Here is an 18,473-nt window from a genome sequence, read left to right as displayed (position 1 = left end):
GAATCTCCAGTGTCAAGCTGTCCATGCCTGTTGTCGGACAGCCTCCTGGATCTGTGCCCCTGATGACCCAGCTCCTTCATTCTGTCCCCAGAGGTACACTCCGGATCCTGCTGCCACTCTCCTAAGCTCTGCCATTCTGTAATAAACATGTCTGAAGACCTGTCCTCAGTATATTCACTTTCCATCATATATAGCCATTTTGTTTTAGTACAACAAAATGGCTCTGTATATTATGGAAAGTGAATATCCTGAGGAGGGCAGGTTTTCAGACTGTGGGGGCACACTGTATTTTTTCTGTGGGGTTGGAATGTCATTTCCTCTGTGGGGAGCAATGTATTTTTTTTTCTCTAGTGGGGAAGGACGTGACCATGGGCATCTCAAGAGAGGAGGGGGCCCGTGTGCAGTCTCCGTCACGGGCCCCCTCCTCTCAGTCCGGTGGCTGGCAGCGCACTGAGTGCAGCACGGCCAGTGTCACACTGATAGACTCTGGGTAGTAGAGTGTGGCCAGAGTCTATAGAACATGCGCAGGTCACTGGGAAAATGGCCACAGCAGCATTTTCAAGGTGTGTTTACAGCGCTGACACCGGCGCAGACTTGGGACTTCAGAGAGGTAAGTATAATATGGGTGCAAGGTGTGCGGTGCGGAGCCCCCTGGACCCAAGGGCCCGAGTATACCGAGTACCCTGCACCTAATATACAGTGCCTTGCAAAAGTATTCACCCCCTTTGCATTTTTCTTGTTGCCTCACAACCTGGACTTAAAATGGATTGTTTGAAGGTGTGCATCATTTCATTCACAGAACATGCCTACAACATTTAGGACAACATAACAGAAAACCTCAGCGTGCATAACTATTCACCCCTCTAAAGTCAGTACTTTGTCGAGCCACCTTTTACGGCAATTACAGCTGCAAGTTGCTTTGGATAGGACTCTATGAGCTTGCCACAACTTGCCCCTGGGATTTTTGCCCATTCCTCAAGGCAAAACTACTCCAGCTCCTTCATGTTGAATGGTTTCTGCTTGTGAACAGCAATCTTCAAGTCAATTGGATTGAGATGTGGGCTTTGGCTAGGCCATTCCAACACATTTAAATATTTCCCCTTAAACCACTCGAGTATTGCTTTAGCAGTCTGCTTTGGGTCATTGTCCTGCTGGAAGGTGAACCTCCGTCCCAGTCTCAAATCACAGGCAGACTGAAAAAGGTTTTGCTCAAGAATATCCCTGTATTTAGCACAATCCATCTTTCCCTCGGCTCGAATCAGTTTCCCAGTCCCTGCTGCTGAAAAACGTCCCCACAGAATGGTGCTGCCACCACCATGTTTCTCTGTGGGGATGGTGTTCCTGTGGGTGATGGGATGTGTTGGGTTTGCGCCAGACATAGCGTTTTCCTTGGTGGCCGAATAGTTAAAATTTTAGTCTCATCTGACCAGAATACCTTCCTCCATACATTTGGGGAGTTGCCCACATGCCTTTTGGCAAACTCAAATCGTATCTTATTTTTTTATTTTTATTACTAAGTAATCGTCTTTTTCTAGCCACTCTTCCATAAAGCCCAGCAACTATGGAGTGTATGGCCTATTGTGGTCACATGCACAGATACACCAGTCTCTGCTGTGGAACTCTGCAGCTCCTTCAGGGTTACCTTTTGGTATTTGTGCTTCTTCTCTGGTTAATGCCCTCCTTGCCCAGTCTGTGGGTTTTGGTGGGCGGCCCTCTCTTAGCAGGTTTGTTGTGGTACCATGTTCTTTCCATTTGATGATGATGATGGTGGTCCGGGGGATCATCAAAGATTTGGATATTTTTTTTTTATGACCCAAACCAGAATTGTACTTCTCAACAACTTTGCCACTGACTTGTTTGGAGAGCTCCTTGGTCTTCATGGTGTGATGCCTCTTGCTTAGTGGTATTGCAGCCTCTGGGGCCTTTCAGAAAAGGTGTGTTTATACTGACAGATCATGTGACACTTAGATTTCACACAGGTGGACTTAATTTAACTAATTATGTGACTTCTGAAGGTAATTGGTTTCGCCAGAACTTTTGAGGGGCTTCATAGCAAAGGGGTTGATTACATATGCATATGCCAGTTTTCAGAATTTTATTTATAAAGATTCTTTTTTATATATATTTTTCTCATTTCACTTCACCAAATTAGTCTATTTTGTGCAGATCCATCACATAAAATTCAGATTAAAAAATAAAATAAATTTCAGATTGTAATGTAACAAAAAAGGTAAAAAGCCGAAGGGGGTGAACACTTTTACAAGGCACTGTAAATACGCCCCTGGACGGGTCTGATGGTGTGCCTTAGAACAGGAAACAGAATAACAGTAGTTGATTTTACTGTCCCTAATCCTATGGTTATGTTAATGTCATTTATTCATAAGGTAGTCTTTTAATTTGAGTCCATGCCCCTTATTGCAAGACCAGGCCCCTTAATGTGAGGCCACATCCCCTTTCCAGCAGCATGCTCACCTTCGGCATGCACGTTTCCTTACAGCGAGCTCACATCCCCTTTCATTCATGTGTTGTACTTGGGTTGGGGGGGGTGGGTGCATTTTTCTGTTGGCACTGGGAGCCCCAGCCCCTAGAAACGGCCCTGGGTGCAGACTAAGGCCCTGATTCAGACCCACTCGTGAGCGGCTGTCCGCTCGCAAGTGGGTCGATGTTCTGCACTGAGCATGCGCACGACGGAGGGAGCTCCGTCGTGCGCATGCGCCAGACGCGACGAGCGAAGGAAAGTCCTTCGCTCGTTGTGTCTGATCAAAGGGGGCGTGCTGTCGATGTTGATTGACAGCACGCCCCCTTTGGTGGGCGTGCCGTGGGCGTGGCTCCCTGACGGGGGCGTTCCCACGGGAACGCCTCCCGTCAGAAGCCGGCCCACTGACATCACTAGTGATGTCAGTGGGAGTGATTTTGGCTCCGATAGAGCCAAAATCACTCCGGAGCTGGCGGTTGAAAACCTCAACCGCAGGCTCCGGCTCGCAGTTTCGATGGTCGCGATGGTCACGACCATCGCGGCCATCAAAATGCACGCTCGTATAGGCTGTGGGTGGTGACCCACAGCTATACGAGCGTCCAGGAGGACGCTCCATTTTTATGGAGGGCGGCCCTCATTCAGAGCGTGCGCTCTGCTCAGAGCGTACGGCTCTGAATGAGGGCCTAAGACACTTCGCAACATACGATCTAGAAAATCCTGATCCTAAAGCCCAATTAGTCGTAAGTAAGGACTGGTTGGATCTGCAAGTAAGAAGATGAACCATTTGAAATAATTAGTAAGTGTCCTCAAAAGTTAGGTATTAAGGTTTGTACAGACAGTATTAGTATTTATTTTGGGCAAACAAGTTCCATTAAGTTACATTATATGTCTTCATTATGATCCTGATTATTTGTGCTAGGATATTATGGCGGTATAGCTGTGTGTTGAATTTCAGAATATCATCTAGAAATCTGTTGCTGTGTGGTTTATTTTAATCCATGTCATTCCTTTTTTAGATTTGTAGCTGTGCACTCAGCAATAGATATAAGACTTTTTAGCACAAAGAAGTAAAGGGCGTACAAAGACTCTATTGATTCTTATTAAAAGCCAGAGTAGTGAAGCAGCATCGCAAATGTAGGCATGCAGAGATGTACTGCACAGCAGGAGATCATGTATTGGGCTATGCATCCTGAGGCTTTTAATCATAGACTCGGATACATCTTTTCTATTGCTAGTTTTAATCTAGATCAATAAAACTTTTTTTCTCTGCTTTTTTATTTTGTTTTGCCAAGATGCTTTATCTCATGTGGAGTGCAGCGGTACACAACGCTAAGCCTCACTTTTCTCTTTGGCTGGTTATAAACTTGAGATACTTGTGGGAAGATGACTTACTGTATAGAAGTAGGAGCAGCTTGGGGATTTTACCAGGGAAATCTACAGGCATAATAGTCCTCTCCAGTATTTAAAATGTTTTACATTTTTACTGAAAATTTATTATTTTTGCAATGCAGTACATCTTCGAATTTATGTTTTTATTCTTTTCTTTATTTATTAAGGAATTTTTACACTTTGTTTTCTGAAAGTCCCTTATTCTTGGTCATTAAAATGGAAGATGAAATTACTTTTCTACATGCCATTAATGTCTTTACTCATTAACTATATATTGTAGGACTTCTGTCCAGTGTACAATTTAATTTGAAATTCTATGAGCTCTTAAGAACACTCTCTGAGGTTTTAACTTTTTGAGCACCAATTAGATGTTTTATTTAATTGATTTTTAGATGCCGAAAGTAAAACTTCAGCTTCTGATGCAAGAGATGGACTGTCTGAAATGTTTAATGAGGAAAGAAAGAAATGCACAGAGGAATCAAAGAAAATAGAGAAAAGCAGAAAGGTCAGTTGAACTGTAAATTACTTTGATTGGTCCTTTTTTAGTGTTTTGCTCAGCAGTGGATTTTTGAATGTGTAGCACAAATCTGTATTGATTTGCTAAAGTACTGAAACAGTTGAATATAACGTTAATGCCTAAAGCTTATTGACTTGTCTCTGCTGAACAGCAGTGACAAAACTGAGAATAATTTCTACATTGTATGCAGTGAGGATAGAGGTGAAATGCATAAAAATATATATATACGAGTTATTTGATGTTTAGTTGGCACAATAGAGAAAGAAACATCTAGTATTTTTACACCTATTGCCTGTGAAAGTCAGGGTTCTGTAAAATAGGGGATGTTTTGCTCCGTAACAGTAGGGAAATGCAAATATTAGCTCGAAAGCGAATGTATTTTTTCAATAGTCAAATTAAAGTAAATACAGTTTGAGTCTCTCATATCCAAATATTCCGAAATACCGATTTATTTATTTATTTATTTTTTTGCTTGACTGAGATATTGAAACCTTGTTGATTTTTGAGGGTTCAATGTACACAAACTTTGTCTAAGGCACAATTTATTAAAAATATTGTATAAAATTACCTTCAGGCTCTGTGTATAAGGTGTATATGAAACATAAATAAATTTCATGTATGTACACAAACTTTGAGCCACAAAATTATTGAAAGTATTGTATAATATTACCTGTGTGTATAAGGTGTATATAACACATAAATGCATTCTGTGTGTATATTTGGGTCCCATTCCCAAGATATTTCATTATGGTATGCAATTATTCCAAAATATGCAATATTCCATTATCCAAAATAACCCTGGTCCCAAAAAAATTATTTTTGCCAAGTTAGTTTTTAAGGAGAGTGTCCCAGTGGTTCTGAACCAAGTCCCAACATTTTTACCTAGAAATTGGAATTTTCCCCAACTTTTCACCTGTTTAGGAGGTGGTGAAAAGACATTCACGTTTAACCCTATGTAGAATTATAGCACATTAACTTGCAGGCTAATTGAATAGGGCAATTTTTTTTTTTTAATCGAATATAACCTTTACCCGTGAAAATAGGTTATCGCAGCTAACTGAATTCCTCCTATGTAAGAGAAGGGTGCTTTTTACGCATTCATCGTTATATACACATTGCAAGCTAAAAAAATAAGGATCCCATATTAGAGGTTAAAGAGATATCCAAAGTCAGGTTATTATACTTTGATCTAACCACTCCCATAGAGGGAGGGCACTAAAAACAGAAGTCTACTCTCAAGTTACAGATCTAAAACATTCACATTGGCACATTTATTAGAAACCAAAGCTTCTGTTCTTGAGATTTCTTACTAAGACACCTTAGACAAGTGACCTAATTTCACTTAATTCAAAATCAGATTAAGAACTGTACTATATACATATACTTTTAATATAGAGCAGCGTGATTGAAAAAAAAAAAAAAATCACTATACAGGTTGAGTCTCCAATATCCAAAATGCTTGGGACTGTCTCTCACAGTTAAAGTGTACCTATGATGGAAATTACAGACCTCTCTCATCTTTTAAAGTGCAACAACTTGCTCAATCGGTGGCTGTCAAAATACTTTTTTGCCCCACTGTACTTATAGGCATTTTTATGCACCCCCAATTTAAGTAGAACATTTATTTTGCAAAAAAAAACCACGTTTTTTCTATCATTTGACTTATTTGCATTTTTCTAAAAATTAAAAAAAAAAAAAAAACAGCCATTTGACCTAATTAAAGAACACCCAAAACTTTTATTAGGGTCACTAATACACTTCTATACTGTTATCCTATATCACTTTGCCTCTTTTTGGGTACTGGCAGATTTCTCTCTTTTCACCTACACTTATCACTGGTAAAAACAGCAAAAATTATCGTGCGACTGTTGCAACGTGACTTTTGCAATTGGATTTTGCAATAAATGGGAGCTCGCATAGATGCGACAAGCGAAATATATGGGTATAATAACTTAACACGTGTCAAGTTATCGCTTTAATGTGGCTTTTTGAATTTCCCCCTAAGTGGGCTAAAAATTTGGGAATGGCTGACCAAATTTAAATACCGCTTCATCTTTTTCACATATAACTTGTCTATATCTTACATTGTAGTTTTAATGAATAAATAATAAAGGTGTGTTTTCAATATATTATTCCAGAGGTTCATGCATAAATCTGTACTCCTTATAGATCTCTATTATATATACAGTCAGGTGCATAAATATTAGGACATTGACAGAATTTTCATATTTTGGCCTCTATTCACCACCACAATGGCTTTGAAATGAAACAAACAAGATGTGCTTTTACTGCAGACTTTCAGATTTAATTTGAGGGTAATTGCATCCAAATCAGGTGAACGGTGTAGGAATTACAACGGTTTCTATATGTGCCTCCCACTTTTTAAGGGGCCAAAAGTAATGGGACTATCAACTCAAAAGCTATTTCATGGACAGGTGTGGGCTATTCCATCGTTATTTCATTATCAATTAAGCAGGTAAAAGGTCTGGAGTTGATTCTAGGTGTGACATTTGCATTTGGAATCAGTTGCTGTCGACTCTCAATATGAGATCCAAAGAGCTGTCACTATCAGTGAAGCAAGCCATCATTAGGCTAAAAAATCAAAACAAACCCATCAGAGAGATAGCAAAAATATTAGGTGTGGCTAAATCAACTGTTTGGAACTTTGTCAAAGTCAACAATCAAGAGAAGACTTCACAAGAGTGAATATAGAGGGTTCACCACAAGATGTAAACCATTGGTGAGCCTCAAAAACAGGAAGACCAGATTAGAGTTTTCCAAACAACATCTAAAAAAGCCATTACAGTTCTGGAACAACATCCTATGGACAGATGATACAAAGATCAACTTGTACCAGAGTGATGGGAATAGAAGAGTATGGAGAAGGAAAGGGACTGCTCATGATCCAAAACATACCACCTCATCAGTGAAGAATGGGGGTGGTAGTGTCATGGCGTGGGCATGTATGGCTGCCAATGGAACTGGTTTCCTTGTATTTATTGATGATGTGACTGCTGACAAAAGCAGCAGAATGAATTCTGAAGTGTTTCGGGCAATATTATATGCTCATATTCAGTCAAATGCTTCAGAACTCATTGGACGGCGCTTCAGAGTGCAGATGGACAATGACCCGAAGCATACTGCAAAAGCAACCAAAGAGTTTTTTTAAGGCTAAAAAGTGGAATGTTATGCAATGGCCAAGTCAATCCCCTGACCTGAATCCGATTGAGCATGCATTTCACTTGATGAAGACAAAACTGAAGGGAAAATGCCCCGAGAACAAGCAGGAACTGAAGACATTTGCAGTAGAGGCCTGGCAGAGCATCATCAGGGATGAAACCCAGCGTCTGGTGATGTCTATGCGTTCCAGACTTCAGGCTGTAATTGCCTGCAAAGGATTTGCAACAAAGTATTCACTATTTTAGTGAAGCAAGTCGCAGAAAAAACTGTTGTGCTGTGTGAGTGACTGACAGCTGCTGCAGGGACGAGGGCTGCGCTCTAATTAGCTCTATGAGACAGTGAGAGCCATTCAGAGCTAGCACTGTGCCTTGTTGCTTAGCAGCAGCCTAGAGAGGACAGGGAGTCAGGGACTGAGCAGGGTCACATCTGAGGCAAACAGAGTGGGAGATCTAATCCATATATACCTGATGCAGACACAGTAGCCAGGAAGGAGACAGGAGAGGCATATCTATCAGGAATTAAAAAAACAACCAACCATCTGTACAACATCTAATGATTTCCATTTGATGGTGGCAAACATCGGACCGCCACCATCAAATGGTAAAAACAGTACCATTGAAAAAAAAATATCAATGGTTAGTGACCATCGGATTCCGATGTCTAGCCCTACTCTGAACCTGTAGGCAGACTCTGGCAACCACTCCTCTACCGTGTGATGTTCCCACTCAGCCACCCGCCCTCGGAGAACAGGAGGCACTTCCCATGAAAATCAGCGCTGTTCTCGGACAGGTCAACACAGCAAGGAAGCTCAACAAGAAGACCAGGAAATAGAGGGTACATTTTTGCTAAGAGGATATTGCACATCGCCGCGTTCGGCAGCCGGGGAGGGGTGTGCATGGAGGCTGCGGAAATATGCATAGGTGCCCCAGTCAAGCTATGAACTCTCTAGCACTTCAGAATATTAAAACAAAATAAGAAAGAAAGAGCAAAATACATTTAGAGAGAGAAAGAAAGCGAGTGAAAGGAAAATCTTTTAGAGAAAGATATAATGGAATAAATATTTAAAATAAGGGATGAGTGTTTGACATGAGAATGGGGAAAGCCGCAAAACCCTTGAAAAACCTCTTTGTAGTGAATGGAATAGCAGTGTGGAAGGAAATAGTAAAACATTAATTTAATACTAGATTAAACTGGTTTAATCAGTCTTCCTATACTTCAAAGATGGTTAAACATAAGATATTTTTAAATGTGGAAATGTAAATTATAAAAGGAAATATATAATATTTTGGTCGATTCACTTAAAATTAACCGACACAATAGCATAAAGGAATATAAGAAAATAATACATTTAGCATCCGGAAAGAACTCGATCATAGTCCATAGAAATTGAATTAGAATATAGATCCAATTTGTTCACACAAAACAAAAGGACTGTAGCACAAGGGACTGAATGGTTAGTCTGTTAAAATGAAAAAATATATTATTGAAACACATGAAAACATGATGTAATGGGACAATGTTTGATAGCTACATGAAAGAGAATATGATACTGAGAGGCCTAAGGTCAAACATTTACTGGGCTTTTGAATTAGCCACTGAGAAATTGAAAGATGACTAGGACACAGTGCTGTCTACATGTTCCAAGCAACTGAAGCAAACGTTAATTAAACATAACGTAAGATGGGAACAGTATGCCAAAGCTATTGAATTTGGTGTTTCTCATATTTTTTTAAAGTTTTTCAAAGAGCTATAGAGGAGAGTAAGAAATCAATCACTAAAAATAAAGATAAGTTTCTACAACAAAAGAGTGACTGTACAGATGTGTCCACATACATCTAGCCTCCTCTCGTGTTACACAGCCCCTCTGGCACGACTTGGTAGCACCAATTGTCTTTTCGTGTGCCTTTCTCCCTTAAAATGTGTCTTATTTGCAAAGTGATGTGAATAGGACACACAAGCAGCTTATGCTGAATAAAATGATATGCGGCATGCCTATATTCTGTATGGGGCGGTATGCATGCAAAATGCTAAGTTACTTTGTCATAGCTGCTGACACTGTAACGTAGCATTTTGCATGCAGATATAACTGTAGTCACATACAGAATATAGCCATGCCGCATATTATTTTGATCAGCATAAGCTGCTTGTGCATCCTATTCACATCGCTTTGCGAATAAGATATATTTTAAGGGAAATGTCACACTAAAAGACGCTCGGCTCTACCGTGTCGCACTCCACTCACACATATTGTGTAACGCGACTTGTAGCGCTTGGAGGATAGATGTGTGTGGACACATCTATATATTTTAGTCTTTAAAATTATTACTGCTATTATTATTTTTTATTTTTCATTTGTTGTAGGCATCTAAACTGCTTAACCTGCAAAATTAAAAATGAAACCAAATTTGCCCTGCTCTTGAACCTGTGGAGAGTTACTATAAAAACAAATTATAGTGGTCCTCTGCGCACTTAGCTGGCTGCTGTCGAAGAAATCAATGGTGGGTCACCTACCACAGAACTAGGAATTGGCAAAACATCATATATAATAACGTCTTACTGCGCTCTACCTGTACCTTTTAACACATACAATCAAAATCAATGAGGTAATATGAGAAAATATTGAACATTCTAATGTACTATGATGTCATACATAGGAAATAGGGGTCTCAATAAAAAAAAGCCTTATACCGGGTTTTATAATGAATAGTTATAACAGTTCTTTGTTAATGCACAAGTTCATCTGTGAAGTGAGACGAAAAAGATATTGTTTCTGTGTGTCCCCCAAATTTCTTCTCCCAAATAGGTCACTCTATGTCAGCGAAAAGGAAAAGAGGAAGGACCAATAGTGTAGTAGGTTATTCTCAACAGGGGATATCCTCAAATTGGTAATTAATTTATCAGGTGATGGATCCTACCATACTCCCACTGTAACACAGAGGTCCACTCTCATAACGGTATCTATATATGAGGGACACTCTCTTCCTCAAGTGGTATTTGGAGAAACTATCTAGACACCCGTGTGAAAACAAATTTTCAGATAAGGAGGGACGTACCCTACTTACAATAAGACATAGTGATGTGTTCATAAAGGTTTCTTTTGAATCCTCAGACCACTCTATCCTTCTCCTGATATATTTTCCTGAGGTGGGAACAAGGTCCAGACTGTTCCACGGCAGGTAATCAGGTCCCTATCAGTCACCCTGTGCTTGAGCCCTTCCACTGTGGATTGCCCAGCTTTGGCATGCTGCTGACATCCCTAGCCTCTCCTCTATTGTTTCAAGTCCATAGACCTTGTGAAATGGAAACAGCAGGATGTGCGTTCGGATGGACTGATTATTAGGTAAATAAACTGACCCCTGCGTAATTGGGTCTATTAACATGGGGCCCACCCTCCTAGCCAACAAATGTTTCATCTCAGTTTACAGTGGGCCTGATTCAGAGATGTATGCGAATGTCACAGCAGCTATGAGTGGCCGGCCACTGATGCTTATTAATGGTGACCAGCGGCATCTGGCCAGTATTTCTTATGAAACACCCCTGTATATGTGATACTTAGACCCCTTGTGTTGCCTTGAAATAAAGGTGTCGATGTCCACCTTTTAGTCTCTTCGAGCTCCAGCTCATGTGAGGTAAATTTTCACAATATAGAAAAAAGGAAAAAACAAGGAGAATAGAACAATCGGGGTCTATTGCACACAAGTAATGTGAAGCTAAACATCGGTCATAACATCCATATAGGGTATATTATTGGTGCGTACCCCACTCACATCTAGTAAGAATTATATAGGTATATAAAGGTATCTTTTCCTTCCATCCAAACACTTCCCCCAGTAGGTACTTCAAAACTTTAAACAGCATGATAGTGCATACCTTCACTTACAGATAATAAGGATTCTATGTTCTCATCAAGTATTTCTTTGTCTTTTCCAAAAAAACTTTTAACATTTTCCACCATCAAAGGTTCATCCTCCCCATATCCATAAAGGTCTCTCCACCTTTAAAACCCCTGTATATGTATAAGACCCCTAATGCCTCCTAACAAAAACTTCCTATAACAACCCATTGTTCCCATAGATTAGAATACACTCACCGGTACTTAGGTGGCCGCTAGGGCTTAAGCCCAGGCAGTAGGGGCTTATACAATCCAAGGGTGATTGCAGGATGTTGGCTGGAGTAGATACAGATACTTGAAAGGGTCATGGTAATTGCAGAATCAGAACCAGCATCCACAGGGTTAATTGCAGGAAAGTTAGTCTTGATAGCAAACAGGTGAATTAGACAGCAACAATAATCCACACAGCAAAACTTGCAGGTGTAGCAGCAGCACAGAATCCAACACAGCATATGTATTTATATACACTTCTGCAAGGTAGATATTTGCAGAACACAACAACAGAGATGATATTCACTGTGTCAGGGTAGGCAGATATTAGTATTTGCAGAACACAACAGCAGAGATGATATTATTATTATTATTATCCTTTATTTATATGGCGCCACAAGTGTTCCGCAGCGCCTTACATAGTACATAGAACTAATAAGTGAACAAGAAACAAGTAACTTACAGTACATTACAGTGCAGGACAGGGACACAACTTATATACATTGCTGAAATAGTGATTAAAGCACTCACAATAAGCTGCCGGGAGTTGGCGGTCCCGTGTTAGGTGCCCTAATGGGGAGTAGAGAGTAGAAGAAAATGTAAAGAGAAGCACATGAGGGAAGAGGTCCCTGCTCATGAGAGCTTACATTCTCACTGTGTCAGGGTAGGCAGATATTAGTATTTGCAGAACACAACAGCAGAGATGATATTCACTGTGTCAGGATAGGCATATATTAGTATTTGCAGAAACATAACAGCAGAGATGATGTTCACTGTGTAGGTTGGGTGGTATTTGCAGTTTGTAGAAAAAATAATTAAAGTTCCACAAGAATGTAGTAGAGTGGAAACAGACACAGCTTGGGAAATGCAGAACAGGAAACCAAAACAACAATACACATGGAACAAACCAGGCAGCAGCACTGAGGTATAAGCTGTCCCCGGCACGGAATGCTGGGAGTGACTGCAAATTAACAGGAAGAGGAGCCAATGCAAGCCATCCTCCTTGATTGCAATTGCAGCTGAAATGCACACAACTGAGAGCTTGATTACAGACTTGCTGCAGCTGAATTCCTCAACAATACTGACAGCTTCCCTACTGCTAGCAACAGCCAGGACTAGAAACTGCTAAGGCTGTCAGAAATCCTGGCAGCAGATCTTAACAGTATTGTCCGTGGCAAGCATCAAATCACATCCACATTCAATGCAGGAGGTACTAGATGCATAACCAGTAGGTTATTGCAGCAGATTTTATAGCTTCCATGGGCTATGGAAGCAGAAGACTCACCAGAGTGCGCCTGGTAACACTACGATACCAAACACAACGCCTCACCTAGGCTTGTGTCATCGCTAATAGATTCCTGGAGGGGATGCATTCAAATTACCTATGGCCGGGAAGCCATCTGACTAAATCCCGGTGTCTAAATTCCGACGCAGGACTAAAGATGGGCGTCAAAATCCAGGCAGTGTTAGCGCTTAGCCGTGGGGGGGACTTAGGGCTAGGCACTAGGCTTGTATTATACTAGGCACCACCCAGGAGGGTTAGGTTTAGGGTGCAGGGAGGGGGGTTTAGGTTTAGCCACCACTGGGGGGAGGTTAGGGTTAGGCATCACTAAGGTAGGGTTAGGGTACTTTCCAGCCCCAGTCGGGATCCTGACAATCCGGGCTTCCAGCGTCGGTATTTAGTCCGCCAGCATTACATTCCGATTCCTCCTGAAGGACGTTGTCCGATGAGTTACGGTTCTAGTTGTTTTGCGCTGATGTAGGGTTTGGGTGTGCCGCAGACCCCATGAGGTCATGGACTCCAGTTTTCAGCAAGGCATTGAGCAGGCTGGTGGTGTTTCCAGAATGCTGTGTGGTGTGTCCATGTGGCATGGGTTGGGTCTGCTGCTCTGCCTGAACACATCATTGACTTGTAACTGCTACGTTGCATTGCTTGATGACCATTTGCAGCCCTTCATGGACTTAATATACCCCCACAATGATGGAATATTCCAGCAGGATAATGCACCTTGTCATCGGTCCCAAGTTGTCTAGAATTGGTTCGAGGATCATTCCCGGAGAGTTCCAATGAATGGTGTGGCCACCACAATCGCCCAACATGAACCCAATCAAGTGTTTATGGGATGTGGTGGAGAGGTCCATTTGCACCCAAGATCCTGCATCTACAAATATCAGCGAGTTGTGAGAAGCTGTCCAGATGGAATGAGTCAACATCTCTCCAGAGGTCTTCTATTTGTGGAATTGATGCCACGTCGATTTGCTGCACTTTGCCGGGCTAGAGGGAGTCCTAAACGATACTCGGCATCTATTCCTTGACTTTTGGCACTTCAGTGTACAAGGCTAGTTTCACGTTTGGGTACCTGTCAAATACCTATACACTAACATTCTCCTAATTTTCTCATAACGTGGCATTTTGCACTAGGTGGTAGGAATAGTTTTCACGTTGGCATACATCATTAAAAGTGTTAGAAATTGAAAAGTTAATCATATGCACCAAACAGGATGTATACGTCATCCCGAAAGTCAAAATGCTGACGTTCACAATACAGACAGTGGCATCCTGACAGATTGCAGAGGTAAGTATTGGGGTCAGGGGGAGGGTTCGAGTTAAGCACTAGGGGGAGGGTTAGAGTAAGGCACTAGAGGGAGGGTTAGGCTGCAGGATGAGAGTTAGGCTGCTGGAGGGTTATGGTAAGGGCTATAATACTTACAAAAGTCTGTCGGTATTCTGACCGTCGACATCCTGACCTTCGGGATCCTGTACCCAACCCCATTAAACCATTAAAAAGAAAAAGGAGCAGACCCCAAAGTGCTTTATCCAAGTAGAAAAATAAATAATACCCAGCAACAGTGCCCTAGTAAAGAAAGGCAAACTAAAAATTTGGTTCATAAATACATATAAAATATAAATGAGTAAATTAACCTCTGGCTTCAGAAGAGTGCCCATGTGTATTCGGTCCTTTCTGTTATCCAGAATACAGAGTTCTGCTTGGTTGGAAGACTCTGCTGAGTAACCTTATGTAACCAGTGAGTAAATCTACAAACAGCTCTTGATAATCTTACTAAAATAACTTTTGCACAGATAATATTTTCATGCAAACTTGCCCTTGCATATTTTTCTACATGTTTCGTTAAAACATGTAGAAAAACATGCAAGTGTTCTAATGAATAATCAGCATTTACAATCCATTATCTTTAAAGCTTATTTTACATTCGGCAGTTTCTAAATAGGGTGTGGTATTCAAACTTGACATTGTAAATGTCGACAATGTTTTTCCATTGACTTGTGAAGTGACAATAACTGCAGCCTAACCCTAGCCCTAAATTCAGCTGTCGACCTTCTGTCTGTCATATTCACAATGTTGACATTCTGTCAGTGTTAACATTGTGAATGTCAACATTCTCATGTCGACATGCTGAATAGATAACTTTTAAATGCTCCCTTTCTGCATTCCATTTGTGGAGGTCAAAACCGCTGAGGTACAATGCTAAATTTGTTTTGTTATTGTGCCCTTCAATTTATACCAGAACGCCTTGGTTTGAGATGGTGATCGCTTTAGAAAATAAAAAGTTTGCAAGGAAATCAAGGTAATGGGCGGGAAAAGCCATAACTTAACTGCAGCAGGAAGTGTATAGAAAATATGCACTGGTGTTTTCGAAGGAGCTTTTAGTTAATGGTTTTTGGAATAAGAGGGTTCCAATCCTTGTGTTTTGGTTATTGGGGTGTTTTAAGGGTGGATTCAGAAATGATTGATTGGAGAATTGAATGTAAATCTCTCTTTTTAATGAACAGGAGCAATCAGCCATGTAATGGAAGGCCATACAAACTCACAGTGAAGTTAAGAGCTTTAAAGTACTAGGTTCTTATTTGCTTCATTTACTACTGTGGGCCGAATTCAATTAGCCGTAAAAAGTGCTGTCTGTCGAAAAGCGGACTGAATTCGCCTCATTCACCTGTTTTGACGCGATGTTTTCTCCATGCACGTCTCCGCTTATCACCCTGTTCCATTGTAAAACAGGCGAAAACGTGGATAGGATGTTTTACAAAGCGAAACTAGTGAAATGGACATCTTTTTTGGGGAAAATCATTCTGTACCCCATAAAAAGCTTCAGTGACCCTGGGAATCAATATAGAATAGTAGTAGTAGCCCTAATAAAAGTATTTAATGAACTTATTTTGTGGCAAAGGGCTGTTATATGCATATTTGCATGTGTGTGGAAAAATGATAGAAAGCAATGTTTTTCTGAAAAAATCAGTACCGTAGTTAAATTTGGGGTATATGAAAATGGGCACTAGTATATTTTGATGTCTCTAAATTGAAGATTTAAACAATCTCAAAAACACCGGTCTCATCCATATAGCCCCCCAAAATACCAGGCCCCCCATTTTTTACCCATTTTCCAACACCTTTTGCATTTTCTCCCCCAAAAATGTCTTTTTTGGGGTGAATTAAGAATTTTTTTTTTACTAATTAGTCATTAGAGGGGGCGTTCAAAGGTTTCTGAACCAAGTCTCCACATGTGTACCCCAAAATATGCATTTTACACCTTTTTTCTCCTGCCTTTTACTGGAGAAACTTTTTTGCCTATTTTTGCCTATGGAGTTTTCACCTCGGCGAAAACTCTTGGGAATTGAATATGGAGATACTTTGAAAACAGGTGCAAAGTGCAAATTGGCGAAAACTATTCTCCAAACGGCACTTTTCGCGGCTAATTGAAATGGGCCCCATGTTGCAAACTGTCTCTGGAAGGACTGTCCAGTTTATTGTACAAAGGTGACTGTTCACTATTACCAGAGAACTGTCTCATTAAGGATGGGATGTATCAATCATAAAAATGTGGCAAACCCTCAGAAAATTGCAGTTTTCCATGGTTTACAGCAATGTGTATTAAAAGGTTCGGCGGCACAGCAGTCCCCATTAGATTCTATGGGGCTGCCATTGCCCGCATACAGCAAGCTCCAGAAAGTGTAACTAACTGAGGCAAAGAGAATTACTGAAGTGTTTTGTTTCATTTTTATTCCATTTTGCACAGTGGCCTTCTTCATAGGTGTCTCCAAAGAACAGAAGGTAGACGTGTATCTTGTAGTGTGCTGGACTATAACTCTATGTACAGACAAGCAAACAAGTGTGATTCGCAGTGCATAGTCTGTGTTGCAATTTACCTCTTACAGCTTTCAGTTTAATTAATAAATAATTCGTACATTATAAATCTATCCTTCTTATAGTTTGAAAAAAGTTCTTAAAAGCCAAATTTATTAAATGTCACCTCCTGGAAAGACTGTTATAGGGACCACAGCTGATTACGTTTCAACTTGTCCTGCGTGAATGCTGATGAAGCATGTCTCCATCAAGTTGCTAATGGAGTTCAGTGCAGCTGTTGCTTTAAAAAGAATACATCAGAGTTGTCATATTCAGTGCAAACACTTATTAAAGACTTCTGTTTTCACCTAGTTTACATTCACTTCATTTTTCACACATTGTCCACTAGATGGGAGTTAACTTGGAAAATTAACATGGGTAATATATGCTGTGATAAGAATGTGCTCTTCTATTGTTTTTCCACTGCTGTCAAGGCTGCTTGTCTGAAAATGTTTTTGTTAAATGTGATACTGTTGAGGGGAAACTCACTGGGGTGCAGTATAAATGTAATTCATGGAAATTTCTAGAAATCTAATGTTGGTGGGTGGCATTTACTCTGCTTATGATACCTACTTTTACTGTTAACCCCTATGTATATTTAGGAGGGTCAACCAATCGCACAATGCTTTTCATTGAGTTGGCAGTCAGCGCTAAGCAGGTACAGTACTTGATCCATATTTGCCTATAGTTTGGCAATGCCTAGGCATTGGTGATTGCTGATTCTACGAGGGATATAGTACAGAAATAGTTTCATGTCCTTTTCTTTTGTTTTTCTGTTCTAAGTTATGTTTTTTTGGCAATTGGTCTTTACCTGTATTCATTTATAAAATTAATGTAGGGGGTTTGGTTGGAAAGTTGTACATGAGTATTTAAGGGTGCGCAATTTGTAATTTAGGGCATATTCAAAATGCTAGAAAATAAATTTCGAGTTATATGAATATACTAAACAATGTAAGTTACATCACACTTTGTGTCTGTAAAAAAGTGTTTTGTGTACTGTATGTAAAATAGATTGATATATAACCCGATTAACTTGCATCTGTAAATTCGAATCAGATTTGACATGTCAGTGTTAATTCTTAAATCCGTAGCTTTGCTGCCATAATACTGCCTATACCTCATGTCATCTCTTACCATTTTGATTGGAAGCCATTTAGAGAGTATACATTTCTTCTTCTTTTTTTAATGTGGCAAGTGTTCATCCCATTATTTTCTTGATTTTGTAAAAGTACCTTATTCTGTGTGGTGTGTGAGTGTATTTACAGTGCATGAGTGTGTATATAGAAATCATAGACAACCGCAGGGTGGATTTCTAGTTCAAAAAACCCATTCAGCCTAGTCCAGCTGGCCCACTGTGATCACTGGCTCTGTATATCTCTAAAGAATTACACTGTACTTTATATGAGGCAGATACTAGTTCAGGGCTAGGAAACTTGTAGCACTCCAGCTGCTGGCGAACTACTCACCCCAGCATGCCCAGATGCAGGCTTGCTGGGAATGCTAAAACTGTAGCAGGGCATGCTGGGATGTGTAGTTCCATATCAGATGAAATGCCATGGGTTGTTTACCCCTGCTCTAGCGTGTTAAGTGTTAAATATTTGGAAATCCTGCTTTTGTGTGTTTGTGTATATAATAATAATTATTATTTATATAGCACTTTTCTCCTAA

At 40.4% G+C, this 18,473-nt stretch overlaps 1 protein-coding gene across 2 annotated transcripts in view; it reads left to right on the top strand.

Moving 5' to 3' along the window:
• MCPH1 (microcephalin 1) overlaps nucleotides 1-18,473 on the top strand; it is a 289,635-nt gene that overhangs the window by 40,121 nt on the left and 231,041 nt on the right. For both annotated transcript variants that reach the window (XM_088479695.1, XM_088479694.1), the window contains exon 9: nucleotides 4,258-4,370. In XM_088479695.1, coding sequence (XP_088335821.1) covers nucleotides 4,258-4,370 — 113 coding nt within the window. The remainder of the gene's footprint in view (nucleotides 1-4,257; nucleotides 4,371-18,473) is intronic.

Source organism: Taudactylus pleione, unplaced genomic scaffold (genome assembly GCF_031769625.1).
Source record: "Taudactylus pleione unplaced genomic scaffold, aTauple2 ptg000244l, whole genome shotgun sequence".
In the NCBI taxonomy this organism is placed as follows: domain Eukaryota; kingdom Metazoa; phylum Chordata; class Amphibia; order Anura; family Myobatrachidae; genus Taudactylus; species Taudactylus pleione.
Note: the sequence above shows the minus strand (reverse complement) of the source record. Positions and strands in the feature narration are given on the sequence as shown.